Raw genomic sequence first — 21,531 nt, 5'->3', positions numbered from 1 at the left:
CGCATGCGTGTTGGTAATTATATGACTGGTGGTGATGCTGTTGCATCCTGTGAGCTGAATAACTATTTGATTATTTTTATGCAGCATCATGGCAAGCATAAACACGTTAATTCCAAGAATCATGTTTATACTGGGCTCACAGTACATACACCATTGTAATATCGATACTTAAGTCATAGTGCATATGCCCCAAAAAATCTGTTGACTGTCATAGAGGACTAAAGATCCAGAAAGTGTTCACATTTGAGACGCTGGATTCAGAATTTGGACCCTATCAACTGATTATCAAAATAGTTGGCAGCTAATTGATTAATTGACTAATCACTGCAGCTCTAATATTCTGATATATGACACTTCACCGAAAACCGATTCACACATTTACACACTTCAGCCAAACTGAAAAGTAAAACAATAAGTTCTTTATTATAACTACTATATGACAGCATATTACAAAAAAAAAAAAAACACAAAGCATTTTTTCACAGTTAAATAAAAACAGCAACACAAAGATCAAACACAGCAGGCCGTACAGTGGTCAGTTACAAAGGTAGTGTCAAGTCTTTAGTGGAAGCTGGACAGTTCTTACAGAGCCGACACACATAATATGTGCAATAATCTCCCATGTAACGCACACTGCTTTCATGGTCCCTTGCCAAAAGAATGTAATCAAGACTTACAGGACTCATTCATGAAGCATTTAGATCGCCCTCCTCCCTCAATGCTTCTACATTTCCCTGTTCTCTGACAGATTATCAAAACAGTCGTTCAGAAAAGCAACACATGTAGTCCAATTCATACCAAAAGACTTGAACACTTCAAAACTGCATCTGATTTACAGTAGCTGATGAGTTTCCACCAGAGTTGTACTAAGAAAAGGCAATGATGGAGTGACACTTAAAATCAGCATGTTTGTGCTTATTTTCCTTTTCCCGCATAATGAATGATCTTTTTCAAATGTAAGATCTAGATAAGCTTTGTTATATCTACCACTGGACCCTGTTTTTTTATACTTGGTTTAGTGAAGACAACAAATAATTAAAACTAGCTTTGGTTTATCACGTGAAAATCTTTATCAGTGGGAGTGAAATTTGAAGGCATTATTTTTTTTTTTACACAGATATTGAATTTAGGATTTGCTAGTGTTTAAACTAAGGTGCAATACTTGGAGAGCATGCTTAAGCACACTTTCTTGTTGCTGATTAAAATAGGTTAGTATAAAAAAAAAAAAGACAAGGTACTGTATTGCTGAGCTTGAATATATTTCACATCAGACTCCATTAGGCAGGAGTCTTGACTGAAATGCACTTTGAATCCTGCCCTCGTACAAACCACGGAAAACAGATTTATTTTTTGAAGTACCGATTGATTTTGTGCTCCTGCGATTGCTGTACTTTGCAGCGGTTTGGCTCTCTGCTCAAAACTTAATAAGTTACATCTCAGACTTTTTAAATAATTTGTCAAAAACTAAATCTAAAAATATACTTCCCCTTTTTCTCCGTGAAAACTAGACTGAAAACCTCTACCCAGATCCCTCAGTCGGACAGTTCTTCCACCACCTAGAATCATCCTGCCAGTTTTCGAAGGCAGCTGTTGTCATAATCGGAGAGTACATGTATGTAAATGTGATGTGTGATAATGCCTGACCCATTTAGGGCAGTCACATCTGGAGTGCGTCCCATTCTGTGATGTGAGAATTACATGGACATATGTTCAGGAAGCACGTAGGAGATGTCATCCCAGGGGTGGCGGTACAAACCCTGTTTCAACCTCTTCTGGTCCAGGTAATGTCCTAAATAAAGACAGACACAAGTTAGACATCTTGATTTAATGCCACTACAGTTGGTGTCATTCACAACGCTCCAGCTAAATGGGACTCACCAATAAAGCCCATACTCCGGCCGAGCACAAAGATCCCATTTAGTGCACCGATCTCCACAAACTCGTCTGCCTCATCACTGGAACCAATTCAACATTCATGTGAGAAACAATACTGACAGTGTGCTATCAATACAGGGGGGGGGGCAACAATACAGACCAAGCACTTCTGGCAGCTGACAGTTTTTCAAAATTAAAAAAGTGTATTATCTCAGAAACTATAAAGCCCTGTACTCTGTATGTGTGAATCTAAAAAAAAAAAAGGCCTCCATTAATATACAATAACAGCAGTCCAACTTTTGATTGAAAACTTGAAATTTTACACAAAGAAAATCTTAAAATAAATAATAAAAAAGCTGTCTATCTTTTTGAACAGATCCTTACTTGTCACCTGTGCCTCCATAATGAGATGAGATGAGAAGCAGATGAATATTCTTACCGTGTGAAGCCATCGTACGACCTGAGCAGGTCCACAAAGGCGACGCCAATAAAACCGTCTACGTTGAGGATCAGGTTGGGTTTCTGAAAATGACAAATAGAATTCGGTTTATTTATAAACTTCAGTAGAGTTTCAGCAAGTGAGCCAACATCTAGACAATTTTAAAACAAATAATCAGGAAAGGATTCTTCACATTTGTTGAAGCTGATGAGAAATCTGATTTAAAATGATTTTGGCAGTCAAATGTTCCAGTTGTGACATTTGGACTGTGCAGGATCCTTGTCTGAGACACCTACCCATTCAGATTTTCATACAAGGACATCTTGTATGTAATAAAATAAAATGATACATACAGCACTCATATTCAAAAGACCTAAAAGACTGAATATTTTGGGTTTACATCTTGCCTCTTTTATTGCTGTATATCAGAGTTGGAAGAAGTCCTGTATTCCATGAATTATATTAATCCATTTATTGTTTTAGTAGGACTAGTTTTCTTTTCCAGTTTTGGTTATTATCAGTTATGACAAGTTATTGTGAAAATTGACCTGAGCGATGCAACACAGAGAGGGTCCAGTAAAGATTCAACATCAGTGCTGAGTCAGAAACAGGTTATAAACAGATTCAGTGTGACTCGTTTACAGGGACCAACCTATTTAAAGTAATAACAAACCCTGACATATCAGTTACATCATCTATTCAACTGAAAAACTTCTCACATTACTTGGACTAGCAAAATATGTTGACAGTAATTTGTTGCCGACATGTAGTATTGTTTTATTACCACAGATCTTTTCAGGGTAGAGAATGGTAGAAATTCAAATTGGTGGTAAAGTACCTTGGAGGTGGTGATCTTCTCTACGTCTAGGGCGTAGTCCAGTAGCTCGGTGGAGGGGAAATGCTGCTTCACGAAGTCCTTCAGAATCTGCACCCGCATGTCTGGGTTGTTGATCTGAAAACAGAGACACATTGTGGTTTGTGCTGCGGCTTTGTGTCTGTTTTAATGAATGACTCTAATGAACTCTAAATCAAGAAGTTCTGTTACTGCGAGATATTCATCACTTTAATTATTCAAAGACATACAAGGGAATTAGAGGGTGTGTCCAAACTTTGAAAGGAACTGTAATCTTAGCAGCTAACAATGCAGCATGATTTACAGCTTAAGATAATTTAACTTGGCACTGGAGAGGAAAAGCTGAGTGATGCTTACTGATTTGACCCTGTGGCCGATACCCATGATCAGCTTGCCATCCTTCTTCATCTTGTTGACAAATTCCATGGGCAGCATGCCGCTGTCGAACGCCTTGCTAAACTGCTTTGCTGCTGCATCCAGAGCACCTCCAAAACGGTCCCCCTGGAACATATGATAATTCAGCCATTTTTAAAAGTGGCAAGAGTGGGCCATAAGACAAGAGACAGGGATGGTATCAATCAAGAAAAGCATGGATTAGTTTCAAATCAAGTGGGTATAAAACAAATTGAACTACACTAAAAACAAATTATGCTAATGTTTAAAAAGGTATAAGCTCTTCATTAGACCTCAGGTGCTAGACAGATTCTTCCGACAAATATGGGGAATTTTCTTGTCATCTGTCATTTTTTATGTTTACAAATGGTAGCACAGTGTTATTGTATGTGTGTAAGTGTTGGTGTGCATGTGACCAGTACTTACAATGGTGAGCAGGCCAGAGGTGAGGCTTGAGATAAGGTCCTTGCCAGCACGAGCACAGACGATGGTGTTATGTGCACCAGAGACTGCAGGCCCATGGTCAGCAGTCACCATCAGGCACATCTCAATGAACTGGCAGGCGTAGCGTGGCAACCTAGACAGAAACACACCTGAGCTTATTCCAATGGAAAGATAGCTATTTAAAGTAAGGCAGTAACACAACACTTTCTCTCAGAACCTGGACCAGTGTCTCTAGTCCTCATACCAACCTGCGTTGGAACCAGAGCAATCCCAGCACTCCTCCTAAACCCATCTCCTCTTTAAAGACCTCTGTGATGGGCATGCCAGCGTAGATTAGTTCCTGGCCTCGCTCGTCACAGATGCTCGTCATGAAGGAGGCTGGCTTACGGATCAGGCCCAACTCCTGAGGATACACAGAAAATAGGGAAGAGTTTAAGTGCAGTTCTAAAACACTTCATTACCACACTGTCATTATTATAATACCTCCCTCTTCTCTGCTTTTAGTGCACTTATTAAGATTCTTACCCTGGCCCAAGAGTAATCCATAGGTACTGTCGGGGGAGGCACCTCCTGGGCAGGAACGATGGTACCATTGGCTACCAGTTCATCATAGACAGTCCTGTTTTACCACGGAGAAAAAATTAATGAGTGAAAAAGCCCAAAAGAGGACTAATTAAAAAGCTGTGGTATGACTGTATGATAAACTCACTTGATGACATCTCCCAGCTCGTCAAAACTCTTGGGTACATAGGCTCCAGCATCTCTCAGAGCCTGGTTCTTAGCCACCGCCGTCTCTGAAGCCTGGTTGGCACAAGCCCCAGCATGGCCAAACTGAACCTGAAGACGATAGCACAACAGTTTGAGCTAAATAATCTAAATTCTCAGGTGACACCTAAAAATCCAAAGACCTTTTTTTCAATCCAGCCAACAGACCTCTGAAGTGAACATGGTGGCGCAGGTTCCAATACACCAGCACACCACAGGTTTGGTTATCCTGCCCTCTTTGATGCCTTGACAGATCTTGTACTCCTCTGTGCCACCAATCTGAGGTGAATTGAAAGAGATTCAAAATGAGAAACAGTTCAAAACAAATACATTTCCTTACTACATTGAACATAGCCAAAATGCTCTGAATTTTAAAAAAGTGTGTGAAAATTCATGGAATTACTCCTACCTCTCCCAGCACCACTATCATCTTAACCCCTGGAGTGTCCTGGTAACGAAGGACATGGTCCATGAAGGTGGAGCCTGGATATCTGGACAGAGAGGAACACAAAATGCGGACTTAAACAGTTATTTGCAAATCTCAGACAACAATTAAATCATCTAATCATCTGCAGATGAGTTAGTGTACCTGTCTCCTCCAATGGCCACACCCTCATAAACGCCATCGGTTGTGCGTGAGACGATGTTGTTCAGCTCATTGGACATACCACCAGAGCGAGACACATACGCCACACTGCCGGGACGATAGAGTTTTGAAGCAAGGATGTTGTCCAGCATGCCACCTGTGTTGCCTATCTTAAAACAGCCTGGCTTTATGCCACCGACCTGCGAGAGAGAATAAAATAAATACTAAGTTATGTGTCTCTATTGAAAAGTGTCATTTCTGACCTAAGTTCATTAATGACTGAAAAGACTAATGCAGCACTAAATTCGCAGTCTAATGCAGAACTTGAAAGATCAAATTGGATAAGGGTGCGTACCGTGGCGGGGCCGATGATGGTGACACCTTTCTCGTCAGCCATCTTCACCATCTTCCTCGTCAGGGCTTCAGGGATGCCTTCAGCTATGATGGCAATAGTGTGAATCTGAAAACAAGATTAGACAAATCAGATCCAATGAGATTGCTAACAGGTGATTTTCATTGACAGATGTTCCTGCAGTAAGGGTTAGGGTCCTTTCTTATCCATGTACTTTGGAAGAAGGTGAAGTTGTGCCTTAAACCTCCACCCTGTTACTGCAGTAATATATGGGACTTAAAGTGAACATATTTTATGGTATGTCTTTCTACCTGTGGGTACAGCATTGCCTCCACAGTACTGTCATAGGCGGAGCGCAGTGAAGCAAAGCTGATCAGTACGTCCACCTCAGGGTGCTTCTTCATGGCGTCAGCCATCTGCTTATAGACCGGCAGCAGGATCTCCTTGTGGCCCCAGTAGAACTTCTGCTTGTGATCCCCACTAGGCAACGCAGAGATGTAAAGTCGCAAATATGAATTTATAATTTTCATTTTCACTTAAGCAGTTTGAACTTCTCAGGAGCAGTCTGATTTGCCAATTTGGAGATCTACCTTCACCACTGTTTTTCTATGTTTCCCTATTGTAGATATCAACAAATGCAATAGCAAAATTACGACTCAATTCAATGAATGTTCTTGTTTTGAAATCCTTTAGGCTCGGTTTCCGAAAGCAAGAAAGTTGACTTGAGTACAAGTTCCCAAGTTTGCTTTTTATCAAACTGTGTAACTTCAAAGAAAACATTCATCATGATCAAGTATGACCTGATCAAATATATGAAGACTCAATATTTTAAAGCAGGGAATAAAGATTTGAAAACCTCACAAGTAGAAGTTAAAATCTGCTTGTAACAGCTGGCACACAAAGTAGTTTTGTGTTTTATACATCATGCATCCTCTATGTAGAAATGTCCTTCACCAGTGGAGTATGATTTCTAGTAATGTAACTCATCAAGATCTCAGAGAACCTACGTGAAAGGATAGACCATGGCTGCCACAGAGGGTTCGTCCCGGGAGCACACGTAGTCAAAGTCCAGCATGCCTTGGACAGCACGCGTCTGCATGCCCCAGACAATGGCCTTTGTGTGCCTGCTGAAGAGTGTGGTAGCTTTGGCTGAAGTAACAAGACAGAGAGAGAGAGGGAGAGAAAGAGACAGAGAGAGACAGAGAGAGAGAATTTCTAGTCAATACTGAACAGAGAAATAAAAATAGTTGCAGACATGAGTGAGGGGGGTTGAACGGAGGAAAACAGCACGAGCAAGGATGGTAAGAAGCAGAGTACAGAGGGAACTCGCTCTGACAACAGAGATGCAGGAGGTAGAGAAAATAATTTGTCATGGTCGACTCTGTGGGCAAAAATATCACCACTACCTGTACAAAAGGATGTTTCTCGTTAGGGATGCAGTTTGCCAGCATTTGAATATGTCGTCATGATTTTTCATACGCTTTCCACCTCATTTATTGATATATGCATCAGAATTTGAAGGCAGATGCTTTTCCACACATCTTTTAACTGACCAATGCTGCCAATTAACATTCAACCTAATACAACTCACATTTCTACATGTAATGAAGTTACTCACAGACTCCATTATTTTGTCCACCCCCTCTAAAGTCACACTGCTAAGAGGATTAATTAAAATTAGAGCTTGGGTTAGGAGCTTGAGCTTTGCTGTCTGAAGTTGGATTAAAAAAAAAAAAAAACTCTTTCCTTTCTGATACATTACTAACAACTTCAAGTATTGCACAAGGCTTGTATCAGATAAGACAGTTCAGCCGCCTAGGGGAAGCAAGTTTGAAACATCAAAAACTTCTCTGCTAATGTATTTAGTGTTTCTCTGACCACTTTAATATCCATGAAGTACAAGACATTTTCCTTTCTTCATTGTACTTAATGGAGTTTCAATACGTTTATCTCTGCCTGTTCAACAGTCAGAAAACTCCTGGAGTGTTGATGACGCATCTATCTACAATAAATCTAATGAATATTTTTCAAAGCAAGACACTGATGAAAAACCTGTTCCATTTTGAAAGCAGGATGCGATGTCCGTGTACAATGTGGTTTTCTGGTTTGAAGCATCTGTTGTTTAGTTAATCACAATCTTGCCACACATTAGTTAAAGTCCTCCAAGCTTCCCCTCTCTGCCCGTCTCACTGCCTCTTGCACTTATCTGATCAACAAGAGCTTGTGCAATGAGCTTTAAAACTGTCTTCTTTTTACACAAGAGCTTTAGCGTGAGGAGTAATATTTTAAGAGATCTTCAAACTTTATTTATAGCATTTTAAACACAAATCTTGAAGGGAAAGCGCCGATTCTGAAATGATCAATTTCTTCAGTGCTTACGTGGTGTATTAGACAAACTGCGAAAAAGGAGTAAAGACTGAAGAGAATGTCAGAAAATAGACAAAAATGGAGAGGCAGGGGGAAGTGGTTAGGTCAGAGAGGGCAGGAAGACAGCTTTTTCACACCCTTTCATACCTCCGCTGCAGCCTGATGAGGCCTGCACTGCTGTGACCCCCACGGGACGGATAGACAAAATATGACAAAATGAGCACAAAAAAAAATAGAGAAAATGAGTGCATCTTCATCTTATTCATTGAACAGACATTGCATTCTGTCAAGTGAGAGTGATCTCTGAAAAACACTTCATAAGCAGAGGAAAGAGCATGCGAAGATCAGCTGCTACAGAGCATGCCTCTACTGTGCTGCTGTAAGAAGCAATCTAAAAAAAAGTATAGTCAAGACCACGTTTTCAGTCGACACTTGACTATTATCTGACACTACAATCAAACCTAAACCCACAAAACGACACGCACCTAAATATAAATGTGTGTTTTTCTTTCTAAAACTCCTCAGCTTTAGAAACCCAGATATATGCCTCATTTGTGAATCATCTATCTATCAATCAATTTAGGGTTAGGATGGCTGATTCACACATTTTTGATTGAAAAAATATCATTCTTTTTTTGCAGAAGAATACAATAAAATACTGAGGCACTGTGGTGATGCAGACTTAAGTGTCACACACAAATTCCTGCCAGGATTATGATGAAGGGGGGGGGCGGAGGAGGGGGGGGGGGGTTCGAACCACGGGTGTGGCGCGGGACACCTATCACTTACCTTTCCAATCGCCTGTGACCACATTCTTCAAAGGCCACAGTATAGAATGAAGAGAGTCTTAGAGAAACAAGCATGAAAAAGACGAGGAGTGAGAGGACAGTTTGTGCAGCAAATCAAAAAGAGGAAGAGCGAGAAAGAAAAGAAAATTAAAATGCAGAATAGCAGTCACAGCATTTTGGAGGGTAGGAAGGGAGAAATACAAGAAGCAAGGGTAAGTGAACAAGCAGACGTTTGTGAGTAAATATGGAGTCTTGCTGATATGAAGCGGTGGAGAGGTGAGTGCCACTGTGTTAAGTTACCTGCTGGAAGACCTGCCTTCGACTTTTTGGCTGGAGTGACATCATTACATGTTCTGGGCTCAGAGAATGAGGCCGTTCGTGTGGTAGATGGAGTCTGGGATAGAAAAAGAGACATACAAGCATATATGTTATTAAGTGTATTATATAAGAAAGGAACTGTAGAGTGGGAGTGACATTTTCTGTTATGGTTATATTTCACTGGTCAATATGATCATTAAAGATATGCATTTATAAGCTACACAGTATGCTAAAGAACTAGGGCAGCAGCTGGGGTTGGGCAATATATCGATATATCCATATTGTGATATGACACTAGATATCAACTTAGATTTTGTATAACATTGTGATATGGTATAAGTGTTGTCTTTTCCTGGTTTTAAAGGCTGCATTCAAGTTACATTATGCAATTTTCTGAACTTACAACACCGTCCCAGCTGTTCTATTATTTCCTTTTACCCACCTAAACATTATATGTGATGATTATTTATCAAAAATCTCATTGTGTAAAAATTCTGTGAAAGCACCTACAGTCATCCTAACAATATATTGGCAATATTGACATTGAAGTATTTGGTCAAAAATTTTAAAAGAATAAATAAATACAAATGTGTAAAAAATGACCATTACAGCTGGCTTGTTAATAACCCAGGCTCATAAATGTAAATGCTTCATGATTGATGTGATTATAATGAAAACACTGTACACTGAATGACGTCTAGTCAACAACGAGGACCACAGTTGTCAAATAAAGGAAGGTCCAGAGAAAAAAGCCAACATGAAAAGAAAAAAACTTGCAACTCTATACAATAAACTACTCATTTACAAGGTCTAAAGTCCTGGCATTTCAAAACTGAACCGTGAATGTACATTAACGTGCAACATCTTTTACCTACATGTGAACAGAAGCTGCATTTATTTGTGCAATCACTAATGTTAACGTGTCTGAGACTGTTCATTATTCAGCAATAATCTTTTTCTTTAACCTTACAAATTAAAAAAATACTGAAGTGGATAATAATATAGATAATTCAGAATTTAACTGACTAGACAGCACATGAGGATGCAGCGGATGTCTCAAACAATACAATATCTGTAATCTGTTTAAAATACTAGCAAATAATCTGCTGACCACATTATTTTCCCCCACTGTGTTATTGAATGAAAATACCACTGCATTGTTGCTAGAGTTGAGGAGGAAGTTGGCGGTATGTGCATCCGTTGGGGGCTGGTTGGGGATTGGCCGGTAGCCCAGCGCCATACCAACAATGGCTGTCATATGGGTCTCTGTACCAAACACATGGATAGGAATACCTGTGGTCTTTCCTGCAGAAGGAACACAGAGTTCAATCAGCTAAATTTTAAAAAGGTCACTGCTTGACATCATATTATATTATTAAAACATGACCTCACTTCCTTGTTGGTATCCTCTGAGGCTTAGTTCACTCACCTACTTCCCCCATCACTCTCAGCCCCTCCTGGTAATTTGGCCCGCCACGTCGTACAAAGATGGTGACCTCATGCTCCTTCAGAGGACCTTGGTAGTCTTTGATGGCCCTGACAATGCCCTAAGAACAAAAAAAAAAAAGGAAGTTCAGGTATGTGGAGTAAGAGGTAGTACGAGAGGCTGAGAAAGACAGGATACAGTCGGTGTTGTTTTAATTTACATCATCTAATATATTCATCTCAGAAACAAACATTCAAAACCTCTTGAGCTTCAAAAGGAACAAAGTACTTTTTGTCACACTGTGCGTTCAGACCAGCACCAAGTGACCCTGCAAGGAAGTTAGTGTCCTTTGTATTATTAACTCTTATAGCTGACCCTGTCTAAAATCTAAATACAAGATTCATTTGGTTTTCAAACACAAGGAATGAAACTGTAGCAGCTCTGCTCATTTAAAAACAGTGTAAATCAATACTTCCGTATTCAATAACTTCAGAAAGAGCAAAATGTTGCTTACAAACCACATGTGAACCATATGAACTGTAGTGTTTCAGATAAATACATGAACATGTTTCACCTTGAATGTTGCTGCTACGTTTGTGAAACTGTAGCGTTTCAGATAAATACATCAACATGTTTCACCTTGAATGTCGCTGCTACGTTGGTAAAGTTGGCAATACTTCCTCCGATGATCAGCACTTTCCCTGTGTGACACACAAAGGGGTGGTAACATGTTAAGAATATGTCCCTGGCTGAAATTTGACACCCCAGTAACATAGTTTGGTGACATGAAGTCTATTGCTGGCAACATATACATTGTGAACAACAGCCTTGTGACACACTAAACAGACAGACCTGCTTTCATTCTGGAAGCTGGTCACATTGCATAAGACGTATCTAACATGAAATTACATGCTTAAAGCAAACTTGGCTACAGCCATATGAAATATATCTACTTCATGTGAAACAAACATGATTGTTTCCCAAAAGTATGTCTGGTAACACCCTCCCCCCACTTTCACCTGTGGCCCACTTTTCTGACCCTGGTTTGGGGAAACAAGACCTAATGAAGTCTTCACATATTTATCACAGATGTACAATACGTTTATCTATTTATGTACAATACCGTGCCAGAACATCCAATGGACAATATAACGTATATTTTTTATGTATTTATATATCTTTGGAACTAGAGCTCAAAGAAGACAAATTTCACTTCTTTCAATGTTGCCGCCCATAACAATAAAAACTTTTGAAACCTTGAATCTCGTTGGCTGAACCCACCTTGGGGATGTTTTTCACGTGTCATGAGAGAGAGGATGGTTTTTGCGTAGTCATAGGTCTGTTGTTCACTGGGCGCACCAGAGTACTCTCCATAGTTGGCCAGCTCATCCACTCCACCCAAGTCACAGATGGTATCACTAAAGAAGAGAGGGGAGTTGAACAGTCAAATATTGTGCCCTGAATCTGGTTTGATGAATCTGCCACACCTCAAACAGAAACGCCAAACAGCAAAATTTCCCTGTGACTCAAAGTACAACATTTTTTAACACAGAGCAAAACCAGTGTCATAGACTATGAAATACACAGTATATCTTTCCTCAACCAAACTACTTTAAATGTCTCATCTTTATTAAAAAGTCTCAAACCTGTAGACTACCGAAGCCCCTCCTCCGGCCACCATGGTCCAGATCCTGCCACGAGGATTCAGCAGGGTCAGCTTCAGACTGGCACCACTCTTTGCATCCAGATCAGCTATGTACGCCTCCTACAAGTGACCGATCATACAGTGGTGATGATACATTCTGGTCATTGAGTGCACAAGGCCAAGGACGGAGGCATTAACTTATGCACTTAAGCAGCTGACTGATGTCATTATTAAATGTCAGTTAGGGTGGTATTTGAAAGCTACAGCTGTGATTACATTTGGCATCATATTTCTTCTCCAAGCAGTCAGAAATATGTTGTGGTTAATGTCTGGATGTGAAATGACAGTTACAACAATTCTATAATGTAAAAAATGAAATGTGTACATCTCCTATGAGTCCCATCTACATAAACAACCTGCAGTACATAATCCAATACATCTTAATACACACATACATTGAGTGCCCTTTAAAATCTCACCTCTGGATAGGCTTCTCTGCCAAAGGGAGGGGGAAACTCCACATCACCCCACTTAGCCTTGCATATGTAATCTGCTGTGGCATCAATCTTGGCTGCCATGTCGAGGATGTACACGCCATCCTGGGTGACAACTGGTTAAGAGAATAAAGTACTGTTATTCATTTATTTTACATTTTTTAAAATGTTTTCCTCAAAATATGTTACAGGGCCCGGCAGGTATTATCTGTAAATATGATAACATTGTAATTTTATCATTAGCTTGTTCCCTTTTAAAGGGTACGCACAAATGGAGTGACACAAACAGTCCCCATTTTACTTAATTGGAGAATAACACGGGATCATGCTTCTAGAAGTCATAAAGTAGAACTGAATAGATAAGAGAAACATACCTAGAGGGTTGATCTCAAGGTAGGTGAAGTAGAGGTCCTCATATAAATTGAAGAGGCCCACGATAAAACTGGCCAGGACTCTTCAAGAAGGGAAAAAATATATCAGTAGATTAAAATCAGCTTCAATGGAGAGCAGTGACAACAAATCTCATAAGAAAACAACTAAATCATATAGAATCAGTACAGATCAGCGATTTCTATCCACAAAAAATTAAATGAATAGTGGGAATTATGTTATTTAATGTTCTGTCTTATTATCATCAGCTTCTCAGTCATCTGTAAAAGCACTTTGAATTGCACTAACCTATATGAAACATTGCTATACAAATACAGTTTGATTGATTGGTTTTGTTCAAAACAATAACTCTAAATTCTGCCAATTACAATCAACACATATGCTATAGTAAAATTCACTGTGGGTCACTCTTTGTCTCGTAAATCCAAAACAGAAATTTCATACTGTATAAAATAGAGATCAGCATGTTCTCTGCACACTGGGACACAAGACCACATCACAAGAACTACAGTGAACACAGAGAGCCTCTTTTACTCATGGCAGAAAAATATGGGAATAAACATTAACAAATAGGATCCACCACAACCAGGTTTCTACTCAAAGTTATAATTTAAATCACAACTGGTCATTACTACTGGGGCTTAGATTTACATTATAACACTAACACATGAGGAGGACCTCTCATTAAAAGTCTGTTAATAGAAGACGAATAAACAACAACAAATAAGTTGGTGTTATTCTATATATTCTATTATATATCCTGTAGATCTTTTACAAGCTGTACTACATACTCTTTCTTCTCATCGGGAACGTGCGTGAGGAGCTGCTCTGTGACTTGGTCCTCACTGAGCTTTTCATCCACTGCAACCATCAGCCTCTGGGCCTTGGCGTCCACGTCACCCACTTCCACTCCTCCCTCATGGTCGAACAGCACATGGTCGCCCTCACGTGTGGCGTAGATACACACATAAAACTCCTCCTCCTGAGAGTCAGGGGCAGAGACAAGGATACACTAACTCAGGTTTGGAGTTTAACTCTGATTTAGTTTGCAAACAGCAGAACATTTGTTCTAACTCTCTTATTTACAAAAGGCTCACGTGTTGCGAGTACCAGTCTTAAAGAACGTCCTGTTCCTTATTTTAACCCTGACTGTCCTTCATACAGGCATGTTTTCTTGTACCCTTATGCTTAACAGTGTTGACAATTGGACAATGTTTATGAAACTGTCATTGTCAAAATCTGAAGAGGCAAAACATGAAACAGCCAGACATTACACACATATTAGAGAATAATTTATCCATAGTTTGTTATTATCACACAACTGTGAAGAAATCAACCAACTAATCACATGCACACTGACCTAAATATGAAACAGACAAAATAACTTTTGTGTGCTGGCTGTTGGATGTTTCATTGTCCAGCTGAGCAGACCGACAATTTGTTTCCTTGCTTAGCACAGGCCTATGCACACTTTTATTATGGTTAAAAGGTTACACAAATTTGCTTTACTTGGCTGTCAGACATAACAAACAGGATGTAGACCGATGACACAAAAAGCTGGCATTCATTACCTGTGTGTGTGGAACGAATGGCTCAATGAGGAAATTCTTCAGCACACCCTTTGCCTTTCCCACCTATTGAAAACAAACACTGTATGTCACACACCACGAGCATGTTAGCCTAACCTAGTTATGGACTTGACATAAAAACAACTGTGTATGGAAATGAATAGCTGAATACAAAATGACTTTTGCTCCAAAGTGGAAAATGTGTATCACATTCTCCTGGAAGAAAATCTGGTGATGTAAAGGACAGTGTTGGCAGAAGCAGAGCCTGAATATAAAAGCTGTTCTCAGTTCAATTTCATTTTTTTATCTACGGATACAGCTGCACATTTCAGATTTATTATGAAGAGGAAATCACACCCACATCTGATATAATACATTCATATATTCCTCCTCTTAAGTACTACGAGTATGAGGATCGCTTGAGTGAAGTGTAGCATGTTTGTATGGTGGACCAGAATAGACCACCCTCCTCCACTGGCATTACATAACCTTCAACCTGGCAGATCTAAACATAAGCCTGTGTCCTCTGGCTCTGAATGCAACTTGAAAAGGTTCATATATTGGGACTAATGGTTGTCCATTAGCTTATACCATGGCTTATACTCTCTTCATACATTGTGCTATAACGTGAGGTCCTGGATATTACATGTTTATCTGGTACATGACATGACATGGTTAAGCTTCATTTGAATAAAAAAAAAAAAAAGTTATAAATGCAGTTGCAAGAACAGTACTTTCCACTCATATCTTGGAATGTCTGTTTTGAAATAAAACTTATTTTAATTGTAACTACTCTGATTACCTATCTGTTAACTTACCCGACTCTTTCTTTTCTTTCAGTCTGCACTGATACGTCATTGTGATTGCTATCTGGAGTGTTTTAACTGTGTACTCTGTCTCCTCCCTCTATGCACCTTTTTTTCTGCCTCTTTTCTGTCCGTTGGTCATGCTGGCTGTGGTGGAAATTGTAAATAAAAAGTTTTGACAGCATTATGGGTGCAAATTCAGGAAGCTTATCTCTGCCCAGTTACCACAGTTACAGTCAAATCAAGTGGTCACACTAAACTGACAGAACAGCTACAGGAGTCACATGTTTTACCTGCAAGGTTTGTGTTTTAATGCTGTTGTTTGTGACCGACCTAGCCAAAAATGCAGCGTAGCCAGGCGAAAAAGTTGAACCTGGGAAAGCAGCATCATTCCCAAGCACTGTGTTGGCCAATCAAATATTCCTGGTAGATTACTTTTTTAATATGAACAGCAGATTTCCTGTTTTGGCTCAGTACAGCCAACAACAAAAATACAATGATTGCTAGCCCAACAACTTTCCAACATTTTCTTGGATGCTTACTCGAGCTGGACTCCCTTGGGCACACATTTTTGGTCCAAACTCCCACACAGACACACAGACAGAAAGGTTGCCGTCAACTCACAGTGGTCTCTCTCATTAGGCGGGCCTGGAGCCACTCTTTGACCCCCTGCAGGTCCAGATTGATGCCCACCAGCCCAAGTTTCCCACGTCGTTTGATCAGCTGATCTGGCTTCACCACCAGCCGCTAAAGAAGCAAAATTGAGGGAAAATTCATGGAAATGTTTTTTTTTTGTTTTTTTCTTTTTAAAATGTTCACCCTAGTGTACAAAGTACTATAAAACTGTCTGTGAGATTTAAACAATGAATGTGTAATAGAAAGCACGAGTTGCCTAATGTCCTACCATAGTCATCTTGTTATATGATCCAGTTACACTAATGTGATCACGTGTGTGATGGGGAGAGGAGGGAAATACAACTGCAACATTACAAGTTTACTATTTTCCTGTTCACCTTTTTTTTTTATCTTTGCTCTAATTTCTTTGACTGTTCTCCTAAGTATACATAACTCATAACAATCACAACAATAAATCCACACACACACAGAGACACAGATACTTGTTGTTCTGCATCATGAAAAGAGAGCTTCAGTGACATATATAATTATCCTCATGATTTCAATCATGCGTTGCCAGTTGAGGAAACAACGAAGACAGGCTTGCAGAAGTCTTGTGAGGTTGTATTGAGTCTTTAGCAGCAGTCTTACTTCTGTTAGCAGCCATGGATGATCCTGTGTGAGGCGGTCCCAGTCAGTCTCTGCGGTGACACTGGCATAGCGGAAGCGGTTCTGCACAGCTGCTGAGGTGCAGATGTACTTTGACAAGAACTCTTTTCCTGTCTGCTCTGAGATGGCTTTCGCCGACATGGCAGCGCTGGATAGCACAAGACCTTTTGGGGGAGAGAGGTCAACAGTTAATGTCACAGAATCAACACATCATCATGTGGATATAACAAACAAAAAACTAATCATAGATGCATTTTGAGTGACTAGAAACTATGGACCACATTCATTCTGATTTTTAACCGGGATGAGAAGTTTACTATGAAATCCTGATGGAAATGTATGCATGTGGTGTGATGTAAATCTATGTTCTCTGTTATTCAAAGTTATCAGGACATGAATTGGAATTTCACACCTGTCAAAAAATGTAAACCATGGAAAATAAATCCAGATTCTGTGCACATATAATACTGGGTACAAGTGACTAATTACATGTTATAATTTAAGAGCGACAGAGTAATGTTTTAAAAAGTCAGACTGACTAGTCAAACTCTAGCAGGCTTTATATTTTCTTGAAGCTGTTTATGTGAAAGCTTTTTGATGCCTTACCAGATATCTACAGTGACAAAGACCTTTGTTACAAATGGAAAAAAAAACAACCTTTAAATTCAGGATCAGCTGCATGACCTCATATGTTGCCAACATGCTCAACTGGCCATGAAGATGACTACAAAAATAATATATAAATAAATATATATATAAAATATATTTGTGTTTGTTATGGGTGATTCCATGCTACTTTCTCATTAAGTAGTTATGACCTACAGAGCGTTCATGTCAATATCTCTGGATGATTACAATCAAAGGTTTCGCAGCTGGGAACCGCTGAAAATGATCTTATGTTTACAGTTGCATAACCTAGTATCTTTTTGTCATGGTGCCTTTCTGCTTATTTTATTAGTGGTGTGCATAAAAACCTTCATTCAACTAAAAAGAATCGTTTCTCAGTATGAGCAAAAAAAAAGAGCTAGCCACTGAAAAATGCAGATTAAACAGTGATACCGCTGACGTTTAATGTTCTTTGACAGTCCAATCCTCGTCCCAAAAACCTTGAAAGTAGTTACACACTGCGAACAAATCCTTTTGTACTCCTGCAGTACTGCTGGTTGCACTACTGTGACAGTCGTGTACTAGCTGAGCTGCAGATTGGTGCACAGCTGTATGATTCTGTTCAAAATGAGGATCATGATTTTATCACAAGAACAAACAAACAGGAAATTGGGAGTCAGTGTTTCCCCTCAGGTTTTGAGTTGACTTGACTTGTGGTAGTGAGTGGTGCAGGGTGTGACTGTTATGCTTGCACAGATTCATGAGTAAGAGGATGTAACCCAGGTTATTTCCTGTAGGTGCAATTTACAGATGCAAACTTTCAGTAGACACTAAACTGTACAGATGTCCCCTCTACACACTGCACATGTAGACTATTAATAGATTCTAGAAAGGTGGCTGCGCAACTCAAACAGATTTTATCCAGCTGTAGAAATGCTGTGGCAGCGCTTAGCTTAATGCAACAGATCTCTCAGCAAGGGATGAGAGGAGGTAAGATTTTATCTTCCAGATAAAGACACTCAAGGTAATTTAATCGTGATGAATTTCCAGTATCAAGATAATCATGAATATCTGCATGAATGACTTTTAAAAGTCTGTCTTTCTCACTAACACACAGTGCTATTGATTTCCCGATTTATTTCGAAGTGCAATTTGCCTCAAGGGAGTCCACATCTGTCCGGTCATTAGTCACTGAAGGCTTGTATTGTTAATGCTTGGATATCAAACTGACAGCTGTATTTTTTTTCTGTCATTATGATTACCTGCTGTTGGCAAGAGTCTGAATCAAAAAAGAAACTATATTAAGATAACAAATATTGCTTACTTACAAATTATATGATAAAATTATTCCAGTATGTTTTAGTGCCATTTTAAAAGTTTTAAGCACATTTTGATGATTATCGGAATAATCACTGATCGCAATTATTTTGGCAGGGATAATCGTGACATGAAATTTTCCCAAAACCTGATGCCTACTCCCAGCTAACGCAAATCATTGTCAATATGTCAAGATTGAGATAAAAATCAAGATCACGAATGTAAAAAGATTTTAAAAGCAGCTCTAGACTGTTGTCATCTCTAGTTCACTTAATTTTAGTTTGAAATAGGACACTATAATGATAAAATAGTGTGTACACAGTTAACCAAAGTTCACACTTCCTTCAATAAACAAACCAGCCTTTGTCTAACAGGATACAACAGAAGATGGAAAAGACAATATTCTATGTTGGTACTCAGAGTAAAAATGCAGTAAGAGCTGAAATAAATGTTTGATTAGGACAAATTATTATTTTTTAATAATTATGAGTCATTGTTCATACAAAAATGCTGCTTTTGTATCAGTGCTGATTAAAGATCTTTAGGTTTGGGACTGCTGATCAGACAAAACAAGGTACGTGGCGACGTCACCGTGGCCTCTGGAAAAATGTTTTCTGAAGTGGGGGGTACAGTAGTTGCAGCCACTGAAAGTCAAAGTTACTACAGTGATTTTGATATATTACTATCAAACTTCACTGACAACTTAGTCTTACCACTGATAGAAAACGTATGAGCCAGACACAGGAATAGAGACACGTCTAAGCATTCTTGTTTCAAAAAACCACAACATGTTGTCAGACCTGCCAGGCCGGACCCATCACTGTCAGTGTGGCCTTACATGCACACCCATGCAGGTATAGGTCATGTTTCCATTGGCCGGAAGTTTACGCGTCTATTTTAAGGATGAGAGAGCCCAAACTGGTCCGTGTCCACAAACCAAGCAATGATAAACAGTGAGTTTGGAGCTCTCCTCCACCTATCAGTTACTGATAACATTTATGGAGGTTTATATCAGCTTCAGTAATTCAAGCGATGGTTTTACGATGCAGCTGTGGCTTCTGTCAGACACAGCACTTCTACGTATTATAAGACGGGTTCATAATTGTTTTAGAATAACAGTAAGATGCCTAAATGAACACTGAAACAGTTTTTTCTCACCATATTTACTCCTCCTGTTGATATTGTGCATTAGAAAAGCCATTCATAATGCACGTACAAAGAAAGGGACACAAGCCCAAAATCCACAAGCCTCCTTCTGTGCAAAAATGTTACTAATATGAAGCTTCGGTCATCAAAATGAGTCAAATCAGTATCTTTCAATTTTCTTTTTAGTCTCTCTTTATGATATGACCACCACAGCTCAACAGGGAAATGCTGTCCATGAAGACATAATGAGGATTTCTTTACTAAAAAGACTGTAATGTGACAGTTATCCACTTGATATGACTAACTCAGACTGCTATAAGCTCTAGCTAAGCTTTTAAATACATTTTTGCACATAATGACTGAGTGAACACACTGTGGCTTTTTGCCCCCATCATTTACAATGACAGCACATTTGAAGGGGATCTTTTAACAGCCAGTATGAACATGAGGAATGATTACAACGAGGAAAATCTCTTTCGGTGTTCATACAGACACCCAACAGTTGTTTTAAGACAGATTATAAACAATTATGAACCAATCCTTTAAGTCGGCCTGCAAGATATCTGATGTCTAACCTGCAAGTCTGGCTGGGATTTAGCTTAGCAGGCTATCCTGTCATGCTTTCGGGGGCAGATGTCCGAGTGTTTAGCCTGCCATAATCCACGGGTCCAGCCCATTGTCTGAGGCTATCTGACCGTAAAATATGTGTGTCGCTAGAGGCTCCTGAGATGGTTTTGGTTAGGATTTAGAGGCTGTAGCATCCCCAGGGGCAATACGGGATGGGGGGGGGATGGGGTGGGTTGGGGTGGGTTGGGGGGTACACTCACAGACACAGCTACTGCTTGATGAACTCAGCAGTGCTCTAGCATCATTTCTCCGGTGCAAACCACTGAATTACATCATGTACTAACACAAGTGAATAGGACTCCAGTACTAGCTACCACACCCACCTCACACACTGCAGCCAGCAAGGCAAGTTCAATAACTTTAGCTAATAAGCTCATGGGCAAACAAGGAACAACTTCCTTAGAGAGGAGAAACAATTGATAGGTGTTATAGCAGGAAAACCTCTTGAGTGGCACGTGGAGAGGAAATAATAAGCTTGCCATGGCGGCTAATGTAAGGTTAAGCCTTGCGTATATGATTAATATAAAGTGTGCTGTCTTCCCAGTGCAATCACTTCAGTTATGGGTGTGTGTGATTGTATTTCAGTAAATACAAGCCAATAAACTAGATGTAGGAAGCATTTAGAAGATGTCTGTCTCTACCAGGATGACAATGTCTGCAGTTTTAGCAGAGAAAACAAACCGCATCCCACACGCAAAGTGCTGCCTGACTGAGTGACTGCTGGCTAACTGCTGCAGCCAGTCGCTAGCTAACAACTTGTAACCTGAGAAGCTGGAAAACGTCAGTGTTAAGCATCACTTCGCGAAAAAGTATTACCTTGTCAATGAAAGCAGCACCTTGGTGAAGTACAGGAATTGTGTCCTGGTCAATAAAATGACACGGATAAACAGCCGCTGCCTCTTCTTCTTGGACCGGAGTCTGCAGCTGCCACCTCACTCTGCAGTCGCACCATAAATCTGGCGACCGATTACGACGTCCGTGCGAGTGATGTGATTGGTTAAACGTGGCCGCGTGGTGACATCACCACAGTTACGCACCCATA

General features: G+C 39.8%; 1 protein-coding gene across 2 annotated transcripts; it reads right to left on the bottom strand.

Annotated features, from left to right (window-relative positions):
- Nucleotides 1-397: 397 nt before the first annotated feature.
- aclyb (ATP citrate lyase b) lies at nucleotides 398-21,430 on the bottom strand. 2 transcript variants are annotated; one of them, XM_053340721.1, is made up of 29 exons: nucleotides 21,306-21,430; nucleotides 16,776-16,957; nucleotides 16,134-16,256; nucleotides 14,707-14,769; nucleotides 13,927-14,117; nucleotides 13,120-13,199; nucleotides 12,731-12,861; nucleotides 12,253-12,371; nucleotides 11,888-12,024; nucleotides 11,246-11,307; nucleotides 10,610-10,727; nucleotides 10,331-10,485; nucleotides 9,163-9,256; nucleotides 8,222-8,251; nucleotides 6,715-6,856; nucleotides 6,019-6,187; nucleotides 5,711-5,815; nucleotides 5,359-5,555; nucleotides 5,179-5,260; nucleotides 4,938-5,048; nucleotides 4,714-4,841; nucleotides 4,530-4,623; nucleotides 4,253-4,407; nucleotides 3,987-4,137; nucleotides 3,525-3,668; nucleotides 3,153-3,266; nucleotides 2,315-2,397; nucleotides 1,879-1,955; nucleotides 398-1,789 (listed from the first exon to the last, which is right to left on the bottom strand). In XM_053340721.1, exons 2-29 carry the CDS (start codon nucleotides 16,932-16,934, stop codon nucleotides 1,695-1,697), a joined length of 3,309 nt encoding a protein of 1,102 aa, XP_053196696.1. In that variant the 5' UTR covers nucleotides 16,935-16,957; nucleotides 21,306-21,430; the 3' UTR covers nucleotides 398-1,694. The 2 variants fall into 2 exon arrangements, with proteins under 2 accessions (XP_053196696.1, XP_053196697.1); XM_053340722.1 differs by lacking the exon at nucleotides 8,222-8,251.
- Nucleotides 21,431-21,531: the final 101 nt, after the last annotated feature.

The sequence above is a fragment of the Scomber japonicus genome, chromosome 20 (genome assembly GCF_027409825.1).
Source record: "Scomber japonicus isolate fScoJap1 chromosome 20, fScoJap1.pri, whole genome shotgun sequence".
NCBI lineage: Eukaryota > Metazoa > Chordata > Actinopteri > Scombriformes > Scombridae > Scomber > Scomber japonicus.
The sequence above is the reverse complement of the archived record's forward strand: the minus strand, read 5'-3'. Positions and strand labels throughout refer to the sequence as shown.